This window comes from Arachis ipaensis, chromosome B9, assembly GCF_059453495.1.
Source record: "Arachis ipaensis isolate K30076 ecotype BB chromosome B9, ASM5945349v1, whole genome shotgun sequence".
In the NCBI taxonomy this organism is placed as follows: domain Eukaryota; kingdom Viridiplantae; phylum Streptophyta; class Magnoliopsida; order Fabales; family Fabaceae; genus Arachis; species Arachis ipaensis.
In genome coordinates this window covers 156,664,794-156,687,328 of record NC_142444.1, presented here as the reverse complement: position 1 = coordinate 156,687,328, position 22,535 = coordinate 156,664,794, and the positions used below count along the sequence as shown (strand labels likewise).

At 34.3% G+C, this 22,535-nt stretch overlaps 1 protein-coding gene across 2 annotated transcripts; it reads right to left on the bottom strand.

The window, feature by feature from the left end:
• Positions 1-678: 678 nt before the first annotated feature.
• On the bottom strand, positions 679-3,910 carry LOC107618448 (uncharacterized). 2 transcript variants are annotated; one of them, XM_016320519.2, is made up of 12 exons: positions 3,892-3,910; positions 3,695-3,784; positions 3,470-3,592; positions 2,708-2,784; positions 2,568-2,621; positions 2,407-2,487; positions 2,225-2,305; positions 1,631-1,698; positions 1,448-1,547; positions 1,316-1,357; positions 1,088-1,150; positions 679-810 (listed from the first exon to the last, which is right to left on the bottom strand). In XM_016320519.2, exons 3-12 carry the CDS (start codon positions 3,483-3,485, stop codon positions 736-738), a joined length of 657 nt encoding a protein of 218 aa, XP_016176005.1. In that variant the 5' UTR covers positions 3,486-3,592; positions 3,695-3,784; positions 3,892-3,910; the 3' UTR covers positions 679-735. The 2 variants fall into 2 exon arrangements, with proteins under 2 accessions (XP_016176005.1, XP_088356478.1); XM_088500352.1 differs by lacking the exons at positions 3,470-3,592; positions 3,695-3,784; positions 3,892-3,910 and adding an exon at positions 2,927-3,192.
• Positions 3,911-22,535: the final 18,625 nt, after the last annotated feature.

Here is a 22,535-nt window from a genome sequence, read left to right as displayed (position 1 = left end):
AAGGGGTTAAAATGGCGGTTTTTTAAGGTAATTACGGCGGTTACAACCGCCATTATTGCCGAAAATGGCGCCTCCAAGAAACGCTAGAATTCTGGGCGCCATTCTGGTTATTACGGCGGTTTTCTAAAAACCGCCGTAATAACCAATGGATAATACGGCGGTTTTTTGGCGGTTAAAATGGTGGTTTTTAACCGCCATTTTAACCAAATAAAACGGCGGTTTTGTTGTTGTTTAAAATGGCGGTTTGTAACCGCCGTTTTTACCTGGGTTTAATGGCATCCTCCTCGTTTAAAATGGCGGTTTGTAACCGCCGTTTTTACCTGGGTTTAATGGCATCCTTCTCGTTAAAAATGACGTTTATAACCGCCATTTTTGCCTGTATTTAATGGCATCCTTTTCGTTTAAAATGGCATTTCTAAACGCCGTTTTTACCAGGGTTTAATGGCATCCTTTTCGTTTAAAATGGCATTTTTTAACTGCCGTTTTTACCGGATAAAAATGATATTTTTTTATCTTTTAAAAATGCAGTTTTTACTATTATTTTTATCTTGCTAAATAAATAATTTTTTTATTAAAATTCCACAATAACAAAATCATAATCCATAGACAAAATATTATATAACTCAGTATTAAACATAATATATGATTTTTTAGTATTACAAATAAAAAATAATAACTCCTATACAAAGTATCAAACTAAGAAATATTGTTAGTTCTATTACATTGGGAATTTTTCTAGAGATGCTCAACAAATTTGCTACAAATCATTTCAACATTTTCATTGTTCATGTCCTTGTAAATAAATATTACCTACAAAAGAAAATTGAACGTTAAAAATAAATAGTTGCTCAAATAAATAGCAAACTACCAGCATTTTGAAGAATTAAAAACTAAACCAACAGTCTCACAAGAGGGACTAGATATTAAAAAATTTATTCATTAAAATATATATATATATATTCTTAGCACTTAGCACTTAGGGAGTTATATTAGAATAGAAAAAAAAGCACTTAGCACACAAGCCAGTTGCCCGGAAACAGAAAGATCACTTTTTTTAATGGAGGAAAAAGATAAATCATGTTGATACCTTTGTTAAATATATTTTTTCCTGGAGCAGGGAGCTTTTCTCTTCCTGAAGTTGAGAAAACGTCTAGAAGATGAAACAAAATCAAGTCAATAGTTAACAACACACGTGTGACATGACAATGACATATATTATTCATTGAAAAAAAATAATATTATGCCTACTCATCTAGTCTTGTACACCGAACAGCCAATTAAACACACCATGCAAGCAAAATGGATCACATAATACCTTACGTTGAAGTTTCGATAGCTGATCCAGCATGAATTGGGTCTGTACAGGAAACCACAATTGCAATATTAATAATGAGTAATGACTTTCTTCATTGAACATACAGTGAAACGCATGAGTGAGATTATATACCCTTGTGGATCTGATTAGCTTCAACGACGAATCTAGCTGCCTTTCCAGTGACTCTAGCTCTTTGCTGCTTAGAAGGCCAAGATCTTCTCCCATCAGGTTTCTAATAACATATACACCATGTTAAAGGATTCCATCAACATACAGAGCATCAATTCAATTCAATATAAATATATGTATATATACCTCTGGGACCTTTGTAGGGCTTCATAACGTGCCTTCAGCTTCAAGTATTCTTGTTGACTGCTTAATTCCTACATTCATAATGCCACAAAAATGCTTTTATAACTCAATTGCGCGCTCTAACACACTTTCTAAGCAAGGCATGATCTGAATCATTCACCTTCTTATAAAGATAGAGACATCTGATCAAGTATTTTTGTTTTGTTTTTCTTTTTATGAAAATAGACATTATTACTACCAAATAGCCTTTGCTTGCAACATAAACAGCCCCCTTCTTTTCTTTTTTATTTTTATATAGAGGAAGTTAGTATATAATATTTATAGATTATTACCACGAATTATACTATAGATTTTTTTTTAACATTTTTATTGTTCATATACCTAAATTTGTGCTGAAAGTCAAATGAGAAGACAAAAATAAGCTAAAATATCTATTGTTCAGAGGCATACAGTTCTGATGAATTGCAACAAATGATACTACACCATTGTTATCTATGTATATAATATAATTAATAAGTGATAATTATTATGAATTTATTAATCAATTTTTCCGATCCCCTTATAGTAAAACTCGAGAGGTAAAAAATCCTAAAAAACCTTTTCCTTTATTGTTGCATTTGCTTGTTTTTGTCTTTCCTCAAGATCAACTAATGACCGTTCAGTTTCTTCCAGATTTTTCTGAGATTACAGATACCAAAAGTAAGTTTGAATCTTAACCAAGATAAGATTCAAAACAGAGTATCAAAGAATAATTTGAGATCGTGTCTCCTGAATTTTACCTCAGTTTTTTCAAGTTTATCACTTAACTGTGTAGTCAAAAGTTGCTGACAATTGTAAAGTTGATAAAGCTCCATCAGTTGCTGCTTGCAAGTTATAAGGCATGTTTCAAAAACCAAGAAATTTTAATGACTATATTGCAAAAATATAGGACAACATATACCTTATCTTTAGAGTCTGCCTCTAGTTCCATGCGTTCTATCTTTTCAGCCATGGCCTATTGAGACAAATAGATTAAAAACTATCAAATTTCTCATAAGTGTGACTAATTTCAATTTATATTAAGAACACAAGTAAAATAACCTTCTTCTCTGCTTCTTCACTAAGATAACGATCACGTGGTATATAGATTCTGTTCTTCTCTCTTGCAGCATATACCTCTGCAAAGGATAAATAAAAGATACATTGTTTTCATATTAAACACTAATGAAGAATAGTTGATCAACATGCTATTTGATCTCTTGAAAGAGGGAGGAAGTGACATAAAAATAGAAATAATGTTAATCTAAAACAGTCAACAACCTTGCTTCAGCCTGTCAATTTCAGAATACAGATCCTTAATGAGTGCAGATTTTACAAAAATATACAGGTAATGTACGATGGTTCTCTAAAGGGGTTAGTGCTCAAGATAAAAGGTAACAACTAGCACTCAGAAAAGGCAGATGCTAATTTACTAAAACAAGTTAACTGGTATTTTTGAGTTCTGTAGACCTGCAAAACAAAATCCTGAAAATAGAATATGATGCAAAATACTTTATTGGCTGTAAGATAATTTGCAAATAAATGCATTAAGAATATCACTAGGTTGGCTTCCATTTGTTGCATATCACATTATTAAGTAAAATTTTGGAGATGCCAAATGAGCTACTCCTCAAGTTACAAGTTGAACAACATCGACTTACAGAAACATCTGCAGTAGTTTTTAAAAAATTGAGGGTCCACATGTTATTTTGTAGCTGTTTTGTCAAATCTTTCTATTGGTAATCATCTTGCTGATACTTTTTTGGAGCTTCTTTGCAACTCTATTTACTGAACAAAACCTTGTGTTTAACCAAGTTCACTAACCTGAAGCAGAGGGCATGAACCCAACAATACATCAAGAGTTTGCAAGTGATACTCATCAGGGAAGACTTGAATTATGCAATCCATCAAGTAAAACTGGGCCAACTCATCTTTGCAATTTACAACCTGTCAAAGATAATCAAGCACAAGGGAAAAAGAAAGATTCAGCTAAAAAGTGAATAATGTCTTTGACAAACAAAATAGAAATAACAAAGCAACAAATAAGACCTGCTCTAATACTCTGGGAAGCACAATATCTTTGTACATATCAAGATCAACACCCTCTATCTGACTGAGAACATGGAGATTCTTCCCAACCTAACAAATAAGGATAAAGAAGCAAGCAAAACCTTCTATAAGCATTTGATCATGTAAACAATCCCATTGCAGCCAAGTAAACCAGTTACACAGGCTTCAGATATTACAAGATCGCGCAGCTCACTCTTTCTTTCTCCCGTTTCTCCTTCTCCTGGACAGGCCCCTGCAGACCAGAAAGCCCGACAGCAAGCCTCAACTCAGGGTCAGCTAAGAGTATGAATGATTCACATGCATTACTAAACCTGCGTGACCAGAAATCATGCCCTCATGACATGCAACTATTGTGACGACATGCATGTCCAAACATGAGAGCAGAAACACTCTGCAGGCAATTTAACCAACCTGATGTTGCATCCGCACCCAAAGTTTGTTCATTTCTGTGAAATTTTGGAGTACAAACTCTACAGCATCAAATACAGTATTTGCATCCCTACAAATAATAGAGTAGACATTCACGTATCTGGTTCAATCTCAAATCAGTGCAGCATAAAATAAACTGAATGACAACACCACTGCCCCATATCTAAGTAAAACACACACTATTTTTTCCTACTAGATCATAAACTAGATCTAAAAGTATGTAGTGAGAAGAAAAATCAAAAGAAGAAGATGAAATAGATACCTATTGGAAGTGACAGAGAAGGCGCAACCAAATTGCAGAACTCGTTCAAGGCAGCAACAGTGACATTGTTTGCAGCGGCGAAGCTGGCGAGGAGATGAGGTGCAACAAGCGGTAGCAAAGAGATGTATGAGAGAGGTGGAAGATGAACGGCGACAAGAGATTAGGGTTGTCATTCACATCACTCTCCCCTTCTCAAATGCAACACTAATCACTTTCAGATTCATCACCTCCTCAGTTTGTGAATTAAGATATACAAAAATATAGTAAACAGCATCAGCATAAATATCAAATTATACTAATAAAAGAATGATGCAAAATAAGACATTAAATAGAACTACTTAAATAGAATAAAATTATAAAAGAAAATTCATACTTCTCTCCATTGAAAATGTTGTTGCGATAAGAGTTCCATAAATGCATCAGAAAGCTTCAACTTCTCTAATGTAAGCATTTGCTTCAGCATAGGATGCCATGTCATTGATTGCTGCATTCACCTTCTCTAGTATAAGCCTATCTCTCATCTATCTAATATCAATCACAAAGTGTTAGATAGTGTAGCAAATCAGGCAAGTGTTTCAACTTTCAATTACTAAATCAAAGATCAAAACATAACATAAGATCTCCTACTTCAGCAAACAAAAATGCTCAGAAGCAATTATCCGCCTAATTTTATATTGAACAGATCTTCTATAATCACAAAATTTAATATTTTCAAAATATTCTTAAGCTAATAAGGCATTCTGGTTAGATTTTTGAGTGAAAAAATCTAAGAGCAATTATAGAAGATCTAACCGGAATTGTGATGATCCTATGCCTTCAGTAAGACTGATATTATATATCTAAGAGCAATTATACAGAGAGGTTAATCTGACATTAGAAAATTTTATCAAAATCCTAGAAATCAAGGAAATTAGATTCTTAATTTGACAGTAAGCAAAAGCAAACAACAATTGATATTAAATTAGGAATTTAAAAACCCTAAAATTCAGAAAAAAAGTGAACAGAAGAAAGGAAGACATAATGTGGCGCTGGCGGATCAGGACCTGGCGTGGTGGATTGACTTTGCCATGCTGGGATTGAAGACGAGAGTCTGGAGGTGGCGCTCGAGGAAGTTCTCGACGGTGAGAGCAAGGACGTAATCACAAAAGTGAAGAGATTTGTCGAAGCTCGCTAAAGTAGCAACAATGTTGCTTGCGGCGGCGAGGTGATAAATGAAGCAGCAAGGGAGATGAGCAGCGATGGCTAACCTTTAGATCGAAGCCAGAACAAGATCGTAGAAGCTCATTGAAGGCAGCAGCGAGGAGATGAACGATGGCGGTGAACGGCGAGGAGATTCTAGTCGGAGGAGAACGCCGCTGAGGAGATCCTTAGTGGAGAAAGTTGTCGCTGGAGCAGATCGCGCCGGAGTAGATCCCAGTGGTAGGCGTCGTTACCTTACAGAAACAGTGTATGCGGCAGCGCGTTAGTTCTTCAATTAGGGTTGGAATCAGATAGTGTGTGGGTATTTTTAAATCATGGCCCCAGAGAAGGGCGGTTTTAAACCGCCATAATCATGCAAAAACCGCCATTTTGCACAAACTCATTACAGCAATAACAGATTATGCCATAGTATCCGAATATTATGGCAGATTTATAAAACCTCCATTTTATTAATGCCATTTTAAATCTTTTTTTTGTAGTGTCCCTCTCTCTCACTGGCCGAACCGCCGCGCCGTCGACGAGCCACAGCAACACCGATGATGAGTTCCTTTTCCCCTTTCTTCTTCCTTCTCTGTCATCCGGTCTCACCATCGCAAACCAGCCTAGCACCGTCGCGATTCCAGCCCCGTTTCCCGTTCTCCCATGGAACGACCAGAACAGGGTGCAGCCCATGTGTCTTCCATCCCCTCCGTTTTCCCCTGTGTCTTCCATCCCCTGCGTTTTCCCCTGAGTTCCGTTTCTTTCATTGTATTGCTTTTAGTTCATTTTGCTTAATTTGGTTAGTTAAAAATGCATATTAGTGGATTTAGGTTTGTTTTGATTCATGCTGGTGTTTGAAAATTTTGCTGTTTTGATTCATGCTGCTGTTTGAAAATTTTGGCTTGTCTGATGCTGCTGGGAGCTTTGGGGGAGGTAGGGTTCGGACAGACGCTGCGGAGAAGGTTGGGTGTCGCGGCTGTTTGGTGGAGAGGAGGAGTGAGAAGAGGGGAAGAAGAAGAGAAAGGTGCGCGGCGGTGTGGGTTGTCGCCGGAGGTTGTGGTGAAGGGAGGTGGCTGTGGCGGTGCTTAGGTGATGGTGATGGAGGTTATGGAGGTTATGGTGATGGTGATGGTGAAGAAGATGAAGATGATGAATGGTTGGCTCAGATTTGGGGGGAGGAGGAGGTTGGGAGTGCCACGTAGGTTCGGAAACCCACGAACCAAGCTCAGATCCAAGTCAGGGCACTTTTGTCACACGGACAGCATCTATCATGAGTACAAGATTAGTTTCGAGCTTTCATGGATACAAATGTCAGCGTTTTCATCTCTCATGGGTACAAATGGTCATTTATTCATCATATTAAAGATGGAGCACCTTACTGGGCTCTTTAAGAATAATATATATAATTTTGATTGGCTGAAAATGACTTGAGGACACGGTCTGCCATGCTTGTTATTAATAACTGCGAAGTGTGTTAAAGGGTTTAGTAGCCACCACAGCCAATGCCTGAGAGAAAAGTTGCATTGTGTATATATGCATGATTGATTGCTCAGTAGATCAGACATACCATAATGTTGTCCACACCATCACTATATATATGCTCTTACATTACAATGCTGACAAACTAAAATTTAAAAAAAAAAGTGTATCTAATCTAAACATATATAAATAGTAAACCCTAATTGAAGTAAACCATATTGAATTGAATTTAATTTCAATATTCAACAACCAAATCCAACATGCACAAGAAAAGCCAACTGGCGTTGCACCCAGAAATTCGCCATAAAATTAAATGATCTGCTGCTATACCCACATGCATATTAAAATCACATGAATGATCAGAGAGAGAGAGAGAGAGTATATATATATACATATATGTACGTGTCATTTCCTTTCGAGTTGTAAAAAACCATTCTGAATCATGATTTGATAAGTTACTTTTATATTTCCATTAATTCCTGCATATAGCAAACCCTACAGCTCCCAGCACGTTGGGTCGGTAGTCGGTACACTGCGCAGCTACTTATTATTAATTTATTATGTACAGTCAAACATTGGCTTTAACCATGTTCCCTTATGAGTTATGAGTTATGACCTCATAATACTTGTTGTGGAGTTGGTGACACTGGTAGAGGTATAACTCGCTCCTATTAATGATGGAATGATCTTCTGTTTCTTTTTCAGAATATAGTATATAAGATAAATAGTCATAAAGGACACCCAAAATCTTATGTCAATATGAAAAGTGTATATTAAAATAATAAAAAATACTATGTGATCAAAAATCAATCAATGTATATTTATATATAAATATATTTTTAATTTATTTTTAATATATATTTATTTTATATTTTTAATGTGTATTCTATATTAAAGATTAATTTTTTAGTGATTGATTTTGATTAACATATGTTAATTTAATTTATTTGTACTATGCAAGTTTGATGATTTAATTTAAATTTAATTATTCCGTTAGTTCTTATAGTTTCACTAAATTTATAATTAAGTATTTATATATTTTTTAATTAAATTTTTATATTATTTTTAATTTTATAATTTATTTGGTTCTTTTTAATTTAAAAAATGCTTGATTTAATTGAATATTTTTTAATAAAATAAAAGTATTCACAATTAAAAATTTAATTAAATTTTTTATTAAAAATATTTTATTAATTTTTTTAATATTTTTAATATAAAAAAAATCTAATTACAAAATTAAGAGTAATATAAAAACTCAATTTAAAAATATAAAAATCTAATTACAAATAGTAAAACTATAGGATAAACAAGTAATTAAACCTTTAATTTATTGTCCATTATCACTTTCATTTCATATTATTACTGTCATATGCTCTACCTAAACGATAAACGATTGGTTGCGGTCATTTTCCTTATTCATGAATCAGATATATTTTCAAATTCTAGCTTTGATTTTGAGGCATCCATAATGATTCACCTAAGAGTAATTTTCTACCCAAAAATTAATTAAACACAAACTTGTTTTACCATCCCACGTAAAATAATATATTATTTTAATATTATCTACATTATTGTTGATCATTCATAATGGAGACATATAAGTTGGTGAAATCAAGCTTAAATTTCCATGAAGGAAAGTACATCTTGCATTGGATCAATATCTTACCAAAGTTGATTACTTCACTCTTCTTAATAATTACGATCACAACCTACTTACTTCTAATAATAAGAGGACATAGGAGCCTAGTTTAGTAGCTAAGGTTGCAATTTCTAACTTCTAATTAAGGAAATTAAATTGATAAAGATGGAAAGCCGTAATGATGGAAGCTAATAGGTCTCTCAATATAATGAAGAAATGCAATACAAAATTTGGAGGCTACTAATGAGTGATGAAACTGGGCCACGCACACTATGATATACATACAAATTAACATGATAACAAAGAAGCGGAAGAATATATTTAATTACCTCGTGCTACATACAACTCATAGTTTTCTTGATCAAACAAGTCATGAAATTAACAGTAGAAGTGATCCTACCTACCCATATTTATTTGGGATGGCGGATCTGATGATCATATATATGCAGAGTAGAGCAGGCAGATCCACTCCCTAATGTGTATCACCAGATTGGGAACTATACTTTAGAAAATAATGAAACTTAAAAAAAAAAAAAAAAAAAGATAGTAGCAGATGAATAATGCCTTTAGAAAGCATTAGGATATGGCAGCTAATTTTTGGGTAGCAATTGGCTTCCATAAATGTTGGACGATTGAAGTATTGAACGACAGAGAATAACTTGCACACGCAGTTTTAATTAGAGGTTGGATTAGTCAACCTTAGCTTGTTCATGAGTAGTTTTGTAGAGTTTTGAGAAAACCTAATCATCTTTAGTAGATTATACTAAACCAAATAGAGTTAAATCGGGAAATTAATTAATTTTAAGTGAATATTAGTTGATTTGTTTAAAATTATTTTTTATTTTAAATTTTAAAATTTAAATCGAAAGTTCTCCATAAAAACAAGATTAGAAAGTTAATTTAACAACACAAAAACTAAATAATATTAACTAATTAAAAAATAGCTCTCTGTATTTAAGTAGTTAAAACATTGTTCTTGTTCACTTTAAACCCATCAACAATAACATCTACACGAGTTAAGTCTCAGAGTGGTCTCTAAAGTTACACTCGTACTTTATAGTAGTCCCTAAATTTAATAATTACCCATACTTAATCCTGAAATTGTATTCCGAGACTCAGTCTCATCCTTTCGGCACATTTTCTCAATCTGGCGTTACCGAAAAGCTGATCTGGACAACAAGATGACACGCTGGCGACGCTAAAATGACGTAGTTTTGCTGGTGGCATGTAAATGCCTTAAAATGACGTTGTTTCACTCCAAAATTGCTTTTGAAGAATTTTCCCTCAAACGTTAACGTAACGTATTGTCTCCCCCTCTCAAAACACAACACAAACAGAGTCTTTCCTTCTCCCCTATACTCATCAATGGCGATGGTGTGATTGCTGTAACTGCAGCAATTTCGTTGGAACACGACTGTTCTGGAGGATCGGTTTCGTCATCTGCATCAGACGAAGACTATACTAAAGGCTGGTTTCTTTGAAAGAGGTAAGGAAAAAAAGAAAAAAATTATGTGATAATAGGAGTGCTCTGTTTTTTGTTATTGTTGTTAGTTTAATATCTTTAGTAGTTAGAAACAATTTTTTTGGAGTGTAATGTGTGGGTATGCATGTTTGTGTTTCGCAATGTTTGCTAGTAGGGTTTAATCACAACTAGCTTTCTGAGCGGTTAGGCTAATAAAATTGTTGATTGGATAATGGTTGTTTGTCATGGTAGAAACTTGTTTCTTATCTGTTAGGGTTTACTGCATTTACAGTTGAAAACAGGATTTTATGTTTTAGTTGTGAAGTTTCCAAGTTGTTAATGTGGTTGAAGATGATGAGTTTGATCATGAAATTTTGTTTTTAAATTGCAGATGGATGATCCTTTGATTACCATCATATTTCACCACGGAGGGTCATTTATCACAGAGCGTGATGTAAATGTGAATTACAATGGTGGACAAATTTCTGAATTGCCGAGAATTGACATAGACACACTGGATGTATTTTTTGTCCGAGACTACTACAAGAACATTTGGTATGACAATATGACTCACTGTTGGTGGCTGGTGCCTAATAGGCCATTGCAAATTGGTCTTAGAGCTGTGACACATGACAAAGTGCTCATAGAGATGTGTTACCTTGCTCAGCACATGGAGTCTCTGAACCTGTGTTTAATGAGGAGGCAGAACCAGCATCATCCAAAGGCAAGGAGTTAATAATACTACAAGACCTTATTCCCCATCTATACCCCACCGTTAATGTCACAAACAAAACAATTTCTACCACATCACCATCAACTCCAATTTCAGAGCTAACTCACACCGCCCCACAACAATTTTCACCACATCACCATCAATTCCAATTTCAGAACCAATCACACCACCATTCCTACTCCAACAATAATTCCCACAACTAAGCCTGCTGGTAAATTTATTTCAGGACCAAAACATAAGACTCAACCTATGACAACTTCTATTAGTAATTCCAAATCACTACAAAAAAGAATGGCAGCACCTACTACTGCTTCTACTACTAAGCTCTCTCCACCACCAAAAACAATAGCACAACCCACAGGTGCTCCTAGTACTAAGCCCAACCCACCATCCAAAATAATGGCCCAATTCACTGCTGTTCCTAGCACCAAGCCCAACCCACCACCAAAATCAATGGCCCAACCCACTTCAAAACCTCTAACTAGGTCCAAATTTAAATTTAAAGAAATCAAAAAAGTTTGATCTATTAAAGAAAGACCCTCAAAAAATAAAAAATACAGCATTACATGCAAGGAGGCTTTTAACAAGATCAGCTGCAACTAAAACTTTTGGAAGAGTATCTGTTAAGGGAAAGGAGTCCCAAACTGTGTTTGTGAGTTTGTCTAGTGAGGAAGAAGAGTGATGTTAAAAAGAGGACTACAATAGATAAGAAAGTTGAAGAAAAGAGAGATATTATGCTTAAGGATAATGGTATTGTGTGTGCAGACTCAGGGTCTGAAGATGATGAATTGTTTTTTGGACCGATTTCTAAGGTTGGAGAAATAGCACCATTTTATGATGTTCAAGATGGAGCTTATGATGAATCTGAGGGTGGAGAGTCTTGGCACTCTAAAGAAATGAAGACTCCTCCGAACCCTAAGGATGAGTTGGAGGAGGTTAATTCAAATGAGGTGTTTTCTATGTTTAGGGAAGGAGAAAGGTTTGGTGAGCTTAAACTAGAGGTTGGAATGAAATTTAATTCAAAGATAGAATTTAAGGAGGCTGTTCATGAGTACTATATCCAGGAGGGAAGGCAGCTCTGGTTTAAGAAGAATGACAATGTAAGGATGAGGGCTGTGTGTAAGGGAGAGGACTGTGGCTAGCTTCACTACTAGAAATAGGGTTTTTTCGGACGAATTTTGAGACGAAATTCAAATAAATTTCGAACAAATTACAGACAAATTTTTTTTTTCAAACAAAATTGGGACGAAATTTTTTTGTCCCAAAAAGCCTTGTTGCTAATTTACATTTTGTCTGAAATTTCGTCCGAAATTTTTTTCAGACGATTTTGTGACAGATTTCGAATAGGCATTTATCTGCTAGATTTCTAACTATTATGATGTATTTTAGACGAATTTTAGACGGATTAGCCAACATAAAGACAATGTATTTCAGACAAATTTCAAACAAAAAATATAATTTATTTTAGACAAATTTCTAACGAATTTAGTCAAATATAACAAATTTTTTTCGAACAAATTTTAGACAAATCAAATCTTTCTTTTCAATTAAATTTCAGACAAATTTAATTTAAAAGAATTTACGTATTTGAAACAAATTTCATACAAAATAAAAAATTATTTTCACAAATTTTCTACAAATTTCCATTTAATATATAAATATTTTAGAAAATAAATTGTATTCGATCTGCTTTCTATATTAAGACCATCATAATCATTTTTTCATATTACATCATCGAAATTATAAACACAATAAAATCATGAAAAAAGTAATTACCATAAAAGAGTTAAAAAAGTATTTATTATTAAAATACTTTTGTCCATAAATATAATCAAACTAAAATAAGAAAAAATACTTAAACTAAAACAAAGAAAGCCTTTAAAAAGGTCAAATATCATGAATAAAATAAAATGTACTAACTAATTCACCCAAAAATTTCTTAATCTAAATCAGAAAAAACATATACTCCTGACATCAATCACTTATGTTATCATCCTTATCATCACTAGAGCCTGTCCCAAGCTCATCTTCTGCAGGATCAGACAAGGTTGAAGGAAGTGAGAGATTCAACTTTTTATACAAAGATGAATTGTCTTTTTAGTAGAACCAACTCTTTTCTGTTGAACCTTTAGTTGACGTCCTTGATCTTTTAACTTGTGCTCAACATCATTCAACTTAACCTTTTGCTCTGACCACTGAAGAATACATAAATCAAAACAAAATATTAAATTCAAAGACATTGGCAAATGATAGAAAAAGAAAAGTGTTAATAGAGTTGAAGAAAAACTACTAACAGTGTTGATAGGATCAAGAGTTTTATTACATGAAATAATCGCTTAATAGGACCCGGACAATAACTTCAATAAAAATCCATGTATAAAACAGAAAATAATATAGCAAGAAGAATGCTAGCAGCAAAACTAAGAAATCCAGATTTTCACCTCAATATCAGGACTTGAATATAAATATATATCTGATTTAATCCTAAGGCGTTCTGCTCTGTTACCAAATATTTGATTTAATCCTAAGGCGTTCTGCTCTGTTACCAATTTGCTCAAGGCTCTGTCACATGACACAAAACAAAATAAATGCAACCAAATTAGAGAAGGTTAACTGACTCTAAACTCAAAACACAGTCACAAATCAAATGTTAAACTTCAATGCCCACATCAGGGAAATCAAATATTATCCCAAACTACAATACCAGCAGGAAAGAAACCCAATAAAAGCTAACCTCTTCTTTCTTTCTATTTTCTCTATCCCACATGCTTTATATATACACATAGAAACTATGGTTACAAGCTTACATACATGGCAAACAATAACACTGGCACTTAAATTTAACTTGAAGATATTCTTGATTTTAGCATAATAATACAAGCACCGGCGGTTATTGGGGGGAAAAAAAGAGAAAAAGAAAAAAGAAGACAATTGAATTTAGAGAGAAAGTTACGTTGTGATATATATTAATTCCTATTAATTAATTAATGGAAGTTACCAAAGTTTGCTTGTTCTTCCAATTCGATACCAACCTCAGCAAACCTTTTCTCTTTGTAAACGTACCACTTAACAGCAACAAAGTAAATGACAACATTGATAGCACTCAACAAACTCAATTATATTGAATCAATTATATTAGATTAGATAAACGAATACCTTGATAATACACAACAGCATAGGTAGCAAGCACAACTAAACTTGATAATACACAATCTGCAACACAGGAACAGATTCACAAGAAGCCAATTCTCTGAGTTTTTTTTTTTTTCGGTAAAAATATTGGATCCTAACATATTCCTAAATTTAATATGCCAAAATTTAAACTTTCATTTCACATCTGCAACTCAGGAACAGATTCACCCAGGGAACCAAAATATCATGAATTCAATTATCAGAAGTTAGAATGCAAAATGAAGAAACAATAACACAATACCCACCAAGTTAACAATGAAAGTAAGCACCAACCACAAACCTAGTCATAATCAAACTCTAAAAATTTAAAAAACTCATCAACAAAACATAACAAACAAATTATCAAACAGAGAATATGCATAATAATATTTTTTCAGAAAGATATTTGTCCTCTTCTTCATTTTGGTTATGATGCACAACATACAAGACCAATCCTACAACAGTAGATAAGGCAAGGAGTACCCAGATCCAGCAAGAGAACCTTCACTAACCATGTGCTGAAAATTGGAAGCTCATCGTCGGATCTTTTGATAGCTGCACAACAGGTCCATCAAGCCCTAAAATCATTTATTCTCCAGCAATCAGAAGTATGCCTCAAGCCCCAATAGAATAAAAAAGGGGAAAACTGACCTGGAAAATAAGGGAAGTCAAGGGTTCATATTTCATAGCATGGTGGACGAAGTGAGGCCGCAGGGACAATGCGACGCGAACGGAGGCCGAAGGTGCAGGAACCGGCAGATGCAGACGAGCCAACGACGAGAAGAGAGAACGGCGTCGACGACAATTCACGACACACGCACAGGACTTCCGGAGGCGACGACGCAGTGACGGAGACAAAGCAGAGTAGCCGATGATCGTGGCAGCAACCGGGCGGTGGCGGTGGCTGGTGGTTCTTTTGGGACTGTGAGATTGACAGAGTAAGGTGATGCGCCAACGCGATGAAGGCGAACCACGGACATAGGCGACGGCGCAGTGAAGGAGATGTACAGAAGACGACAAGACGATGCAAAGAAACCGGCGACGTGCGGTGGCGGTGACAAACTGACTGAGAGAATGAGATGCTGAGAGCTTTGCCTCTGTGACTTGTGAGTTGTTAGATTGAGTCAGAGAGAGTGAAGGGGAATGGGGCTCCGTTTAGGGTTTTAATTTTTCCAAAAAGAAGAGTGGGGGAACGGCGTCGTTTTCATGGGAGGGGTTTAAAAAAAATAAAAATCGGACCGATCCGGTTTTTTAAACTTGCCGGTTCAGCGGTTTTCTAAGAACCAACCGGGTCAAACCGGTTCACATCGGTTTTTTCCATGTTTGGTATCTTTTTCTACCTGGACCGGTTCACTAGTTTTCTGGTCCAACCAGCCGAGTCAGTCCGGTTCTAACAACATTCGTTGAGAGTGAGATTGAGAGATGAAGACGGTGAGGCTTGAGAGATCAGGGATTTAGGTTTTTTTTTTATATATATAAATCAGCAAAACGAACCGGTCAGTTATTTAAAACTGCCAGTTGACCGATTTTATCAAAACCGTCAAATCCAAACCAGTTATCACCGGTTCTTTTCCTTCTTCGGTCAGACACTTCAACCGGACTGGCTACCTGACCGGTTCACTAATTTTTCAGTCGAATTAACTGGTCCGGTCCGGTTCTTAACAGTGATGAAGATGAAGGGCTCAGAGAGAGGACTGGGTGTGAGGGTTTTCATAGCAGTGATGAAGATGAAGGGCTGGGTGTCGAAAAGCTTTTGATGTATTCATTTGTATTTTTTTTTAATTTTTAATATATCTTAATCTTATATGAAAAAAGTATATGTTTTTGTTTTACGTGATTTTTTTATTTTTATTTATTATTTGTATTATTTTTTTAAAAGATTGGATATAATTTATTTTTAAGTTTTTATATATATGATTCTTTTAGATACACTTTGTCTTAAATTTTGAATTATCATAACGTAAATAATTAAAAGAATAAATTAAAAAATAATAGACTAATTTAAAATATAAACAATATTTTTATACTAAATGTTAAAGATTTTCAATAAACATTTGAAATTCGTTCGAAAATTGATGCACTTTCAAACAAAATTTACAAATGATGTTATTTTCATCCCAATTTTGCTGGAAAAAAGTTTAGCTACTTTGAAGGGTAAGCTATAGTAAAAGTATTTAAGACTAATTATAGACAAATTTGGGATAGAATTAACATTTTTTAAAATACGTCCCAAATCCGTCTGAAATTATTGCGCATATTCAGATGGAATACAGACAAATTATAGTTTTTGTCCGAAATATGTTGCTAATCTGTATGAAAATTTTGGCGCCATCCAAAAAAAATTTGGCGCCAAAATTTGGGACAAAATTTAGACAAATTTAGAACAGAATATATTATTCCAATGTCTCCACTAAAAGTTGTTCAACATTTGTCTCAAATTCGTCCGAAATAAAAAGTCATTCGGACGGAATAAATTTCGTTTGAAATTTTCGTCCGAAAAAGCTCTATTTCTAGTAGTGCTTGTATATGCTTCCTGGGACAGTGAGGATAATTGCTGGCAGATCAAGACCTTTATGGACGATCACACTTGTCTTAGAGAGACTAAGAACAGGCTAGCTAACAATAAGTGGCTAGATTGCAAACTGGTTAGAAAATTAAGAAAATATCCCAATCTTAAACATTCTGAAGCTGCACAATACTTTAAGAGCAAGTGTGACTCTAGGGGATATTAGGGCCGTAGTGTACAGAGATGCTACTGTATAGTATGGTATGGTTAGAGATTATGGGTTGACATTGCTGAAAAGTAATCCTGACTCCACTGTTAGTATTGGTGTTAGACATCATTCCAATCCTGATGAAGATCCAACTTTTGATAGGATGTACATTTACCTTGATGGGTATAAAAGAGGGTTCAAGGCTAGCTGCAGACCACTTATAGGCTTGGATGGAGCATTTCTAAAAATACAACATAGTGGTCAAATCCTCTCTGTCATTGGTCAAGACGCAAACAATCACATTTATGTGATTGCTTATGCAATTGTGTCCATAAAAAACACAGAGAATTGGCGATGGTTTATGGAATTGCTGCATCAAGACTTGGGTGATTACAAACAACATAGTTGGTGTTTTATTTCAGACATGCAAAAGGTATTGTTGTTATTTATTGATAGATATCTTAATTAATGGTAGTAATCGAAGATTATGAGATATAACTGCTAAATAGTAAATCTCTTTACTGTTGTTTATTGTTAGATATATTAATTATTGTTGTTTATTGTTATATATGGGTGCCGAGTAGTGAATCTATCTGTTTACTGCTATTTAGAACAATTAAGTTGTTGTTGTATAAACTAGATGCTGCATAGTTGATGGTTGCTATATACGGGTAGTATCTGTTTACTCTGTTGAGGGGCCAATGTGATGTCACTTACACAACTTTAGGGACCATTCTGAGTTCATTAATACAACATGATGGACCTTTTTGAGGCTCGATTATAAACTTTTGTTCTGACTTTTTGGTTATGCAGGGACTTATCCATGCAGCTCAGGATGTGTTTCCAAATGTTCATCACAGATTCTGTGTTTGGCATTTATGGAGTAACTTCAACAAACAGTAGAAGGATAATCAGCTTAGAGGTTTGCTTTGGGAGTGTGCAAGGTCTACGACTCAAGAAGGGTTCATTGAAGAGATGAAAAAATTGGAAAAGCTAAATAAGGATGCATGGACTTATCTCTACAAATGGCCAAAGGACTCATGGAGCAAGGCATTCTTTAGTAATACACCTAAAATGGACAACATCTGCAATAATGCCTGTGAAATTTTCAACTCACAGATCAAAGAACCTAGAGCCAAGCCTATTATCACACTGTTGGAGGAGGTCAGGATGTATGCTATAAGATCTATAGCCAGAAACAAGGTGAAATTGAGGAACAACATTGGGATCCTACCTCCAATACAGCGAAGCAGGTTAGAAAAGATAAGAAAAGAATAAAAAAATTGGATTCCCATGTGGTCTGGTGATGCAGATTATGAAAAATTTGAAGTTCATGGGTGGCCGACCAATATGGCTGTGGACTTGGGCAAGAGATCATGCACATGTAGTTTTTGGAAACTAAGTGGTATGGTCTTTTATGCATATTTTTTTATTGTTTTATTCATGATTTGCAATTGGAATTTTGTTTATGTATGGCTGTAAATTTCTGTGTAGGGATGCCATGTGTGTATGCATGTGCCGCATTGGCCAAGGATGGTAAAAAGCCAGATGAATTCTGTCATTATTGGTTGACCATGGAAGCATACAACAAAACTTATGCCTTTCATATAAATCCACTTTCTGGTCAGGCATTGTGGGAGAAATCACCACATAACAGACCTCAAGTACCAAAGTTCAAGAAGAAGCCAAGGCCAATTAAGAAGAAAAGAAGAAAGGATGTTGATGAGGAGCCAAGTAGAGGCAAGAAGCAGAAGATCTCCATGAAAAGAATTTATAAAAAAGGACATTGTCATTATTGTGGTGAAACAGGTCACACCAAAAGAAATTGTCGTAAGAGTGCTGTTGACGAAGAAATCAGCTGCTGTAGCTACTGCAGCGGCTGCTGATACTGATGCTAATGGAGGTGAGGTCAACAATTCTGCTCCAACTGCCACTGTAAATGGTGGTGATGCCCCACTTGTACCATAGGCTCAGGTCGAGATTCAGCTTGATCTTAGTTAGCCTGTTTTGTCAGAAACTGATGACTCTCAATAGGTTCATATTATTACTTACCCATATATATATATATATATATATATATATATATATATATATATATATATATATATATATATATATATATAATTTGCTCTTTTAAATTTTCTTAGTCACTTCAAATGTTTTATGTTTCATACATAGGTGCAACTCCCTTCTGTTCGACTAACCAAATTACCTCCTAAGAGAAAGTTGTCCACACCCAAAAAGAACACTCCATCAACAAGTACCAGCTACTACCACCCAACCAACCAGCACCCCACCTGCAAGCACTCCATCTGCAAGCACTCTACCAGCAAGCACTCAACCAGCAAACATAATGAGATTTGTGCCTAATCCTAGATTTAAGCCACCTAGAACCAAGAATTAATGACTTAGATTATTATTTTTAGGGACAGATGGTGTCTTTGTTTGTCTATTTTGGTGAAGTAATTTACTTTGTATGCTTTCTTAATTAGGATCCCAGTGTTGGAGATTTTAGTATTGAAAACTTATGAGACTTATATTTTGACAACTCTGATATACTTGGTGACTATTGTTCTAGCTTTATCATACCTTATTTTGGATGTATTTTCTACATTATGAAACATGAATTATGACTTTCTTGAATTGATCTGTGTCAAATTTTTATTTTTATTTTGTCCTCTTATATGCAATTAAGATGCATTCCAAACACTGTCCATTTCTATTTTATTGACAAGAATTATATTTTGGATGAATATATTAGTACTTCATATTGTTTCTCCAATTTCTAAAATATGCAAGTACAGTAGTGTCAAACACTTTAATTTACATTTCTTTCAAATAAACTGACAGGTACAACTACAGGAACAACATATGCATGCCATTTGTTTTTTGCCAGATACAATTGGCCAAATTGCCTATCTAACTTTAAGAGAAAAATAGCTACTGTAATCAGCAGCATAAATACAGACACCAAAATTCCACCTACTTTTAGAACCCTAACTTCATACTCTAATCTTTCAAGTTTCCAAACAATCTTCATCTTCCACTCTTTATTGTCAATTGAAGGGCTTGTTCTGCCATCACATGTTATCACATCTTCTTCCAGAATTTTATCTACCCACAGAAACAACCTACACCACCTCTTACCTATATTCTGCACCCAAAAAAGTGAATCAACCAAGTTTATATCTAGAATTTCAGCAAACAACAACAACAACCACTTATATTGTAGTTTGGGCAACCCACGAACGGTCTCTTTGGATTAGAATCTGTCGCTGACCATCGCAGCACTGATCTCGACCCGCACCCATACCATTCTGGCAAACGTGAATCCTTGTTTCTGTTCATTCTCTTCATAGTGCTTCCAAATGATCGTGGGTTGTTCGAGCTCCCAACTGCATTGCTCGCGCTAGCCATTGTCGTCTGGCTATGAAGATGCTGAAGAGAATCCAAGCGAAGAGACTGTAAGAGAAGAGAAGGGGCACTGGAGATTGATCTTCAAATTTGAAAATTAGGGTTTTTAACTTCAAATTAGAGACCAAATTGACTCAACAAAATTTACTCATCCATGTCAGCTAGCCGTTAGCGTCGCCAGCGTGTCACCCTATTGTCCAGATCAGCTTTTCGGTAACGCCAGCTGAAGAAAATGTGCCGGAAAAATGAAACTGAGTCTTGGAGTGCAATTTCAAGGACAAATATGGATAACTATTAAATTTAGAGACTACTGTACTATGAAGTACAAATATAACTTCAGGAACCACTCTAAGACTTAACTTCATCCAGACACATAATTAAAAGTTGTCTAGAAAAATCACATGAGGTATTTTCAGTATTTTTTTCTTTTGTTTTTCTAGAAGTTATTAACACTTTTAAATAATAAAATTATTTGCATTAATTATTAGATAAAAGTTGTATGATTAAAACAAACTTCAATACTTGCAGAGTAAAAAGATAAATATTTTCTTAATTAGTTCCTAAGTTCTATTATTGGTCAAACAATAATTAAGAGATCGAAATACTAGGAAATTTACAACAATTTAATATGTAGTTAGGTACTATAGTCTTGTACATTAAAACTTTGAATTTTCATAAGCCTGATTAAAATTAATTTTTAAAATATAACTTTATAAAATTCGTAAAAAAATTATGTTTAATAAATTAAAATAAAAGTAACTTTTAATAAGCATGAATGATAAAATTGACTTTTTTTTAAAACGTTAGTTAAACCCCGTTATTCATAAAAAAATGATAAAATTGTGTTTAATATAATTGTTTTTAACATTTAAAATGATTTTGATGTACATAAATATAATAAAGAGTATGAGCAAATATAAATATTCATAAATATAAGATTACATTAGATTTTTAAATTTTAAAAATACAACCCAATTTGAAAAAGTAACTTCATATGAATTTTAATTTCAAAAGCACTTTTAATTTTTCAAATTAAAAACACAAATACATGATAATCCGATTTACTTACCAAATATAAAATAAGAATTTAAGCTATGTAAAACAAAATTATTTACGCTTGAAAGGATTTTTATCTACCCCTAATGATGAATCAGTCAATTAAACAAATTTCAGATAAAATAGAATATGATTCTCATTTATATCCTGAACTAATAACTGCAACAAAGGCGATGGGCATGGTTTCGGATTAAATACACCTCTTTTCTGATGAATCATAAATCAAAATCAACTAGCAAGTCAATTAAGTGTTGATCATGGAGCTAGCTAGTTAAATAATTGATGATGCATAGAATAGTATTGCTGTTCAAATCAATCACATTCTGAAATAAATAGGTAGATTATCGTTGCTTAGTCACATAATAATAATAATATTCCAGAAAAAGGAAAATAAAGGGAAAATGCGTAACCTACTAAAGCGGCATTAATGTAGATGAAGCAAAAACAATACACATCTACGTGATTTCAAAAGGGGTTTGCTTTGTATAGATATTGATATTGATTCGTTACGTTCCCCCTCATTGTGAGAGTTGGCAGTTCACACTACTCATGGTCATGGCCTCTCAGTCACAATCTAGAACGAACTAACAAGTTGTATTAATTTCGATCATGTTCGTTTTCGCTTTCTTCTATTGTTTCTGTTGTTAGCCGACTTAGTAGCCCGCGTTTGCCATAATCTTTTATGAGTCTTGAAAAGTTTGGTACTCACTTTCACCATCCCCCTACTACTACTACTCTTTTTTGGCACATAACTTACCCATGTTTATTTTATCTTCATCGTATATAGTTAGTTACCTTAGCTTCTTGCCCCACCGTCAAAAAGAGAGCGACATGGTGTAAAACAGGGGATATAGAAATGTTCAATGTCCATCCAACTCTAATTAAAGTCATGTATGTACTCTTTTTTGCTTCCTTAAATAGTGTTTCTATCAAAAACAGTGATAGCTTGTACATCAAAACCCAAAGACTTAGAGGCTCTTAACTTTTCAAAGTTGTTTTTTTTTTAAGAATTATTTTTTAAAAATCAGTAGCTTGGTCCATAAAATTAAAATAATAATAATAATACACAAATATTAGACAACTAATTTTTTTTAATCAAGTACAACCAAGTCAAATTTATATAACGCCTTTGCATTATTATTTTCGTTCTTCCTCCTCTTTCTTCTCTTCCTCCACTTTTATTATCATGATTCTCATCCCTTCCTCCTACTTCTCTCATTTGATTTCTTTTTCTTCTCCTTCTTCATTCTTCTCCTCCTCTTTTTTTATTATCATCATCATC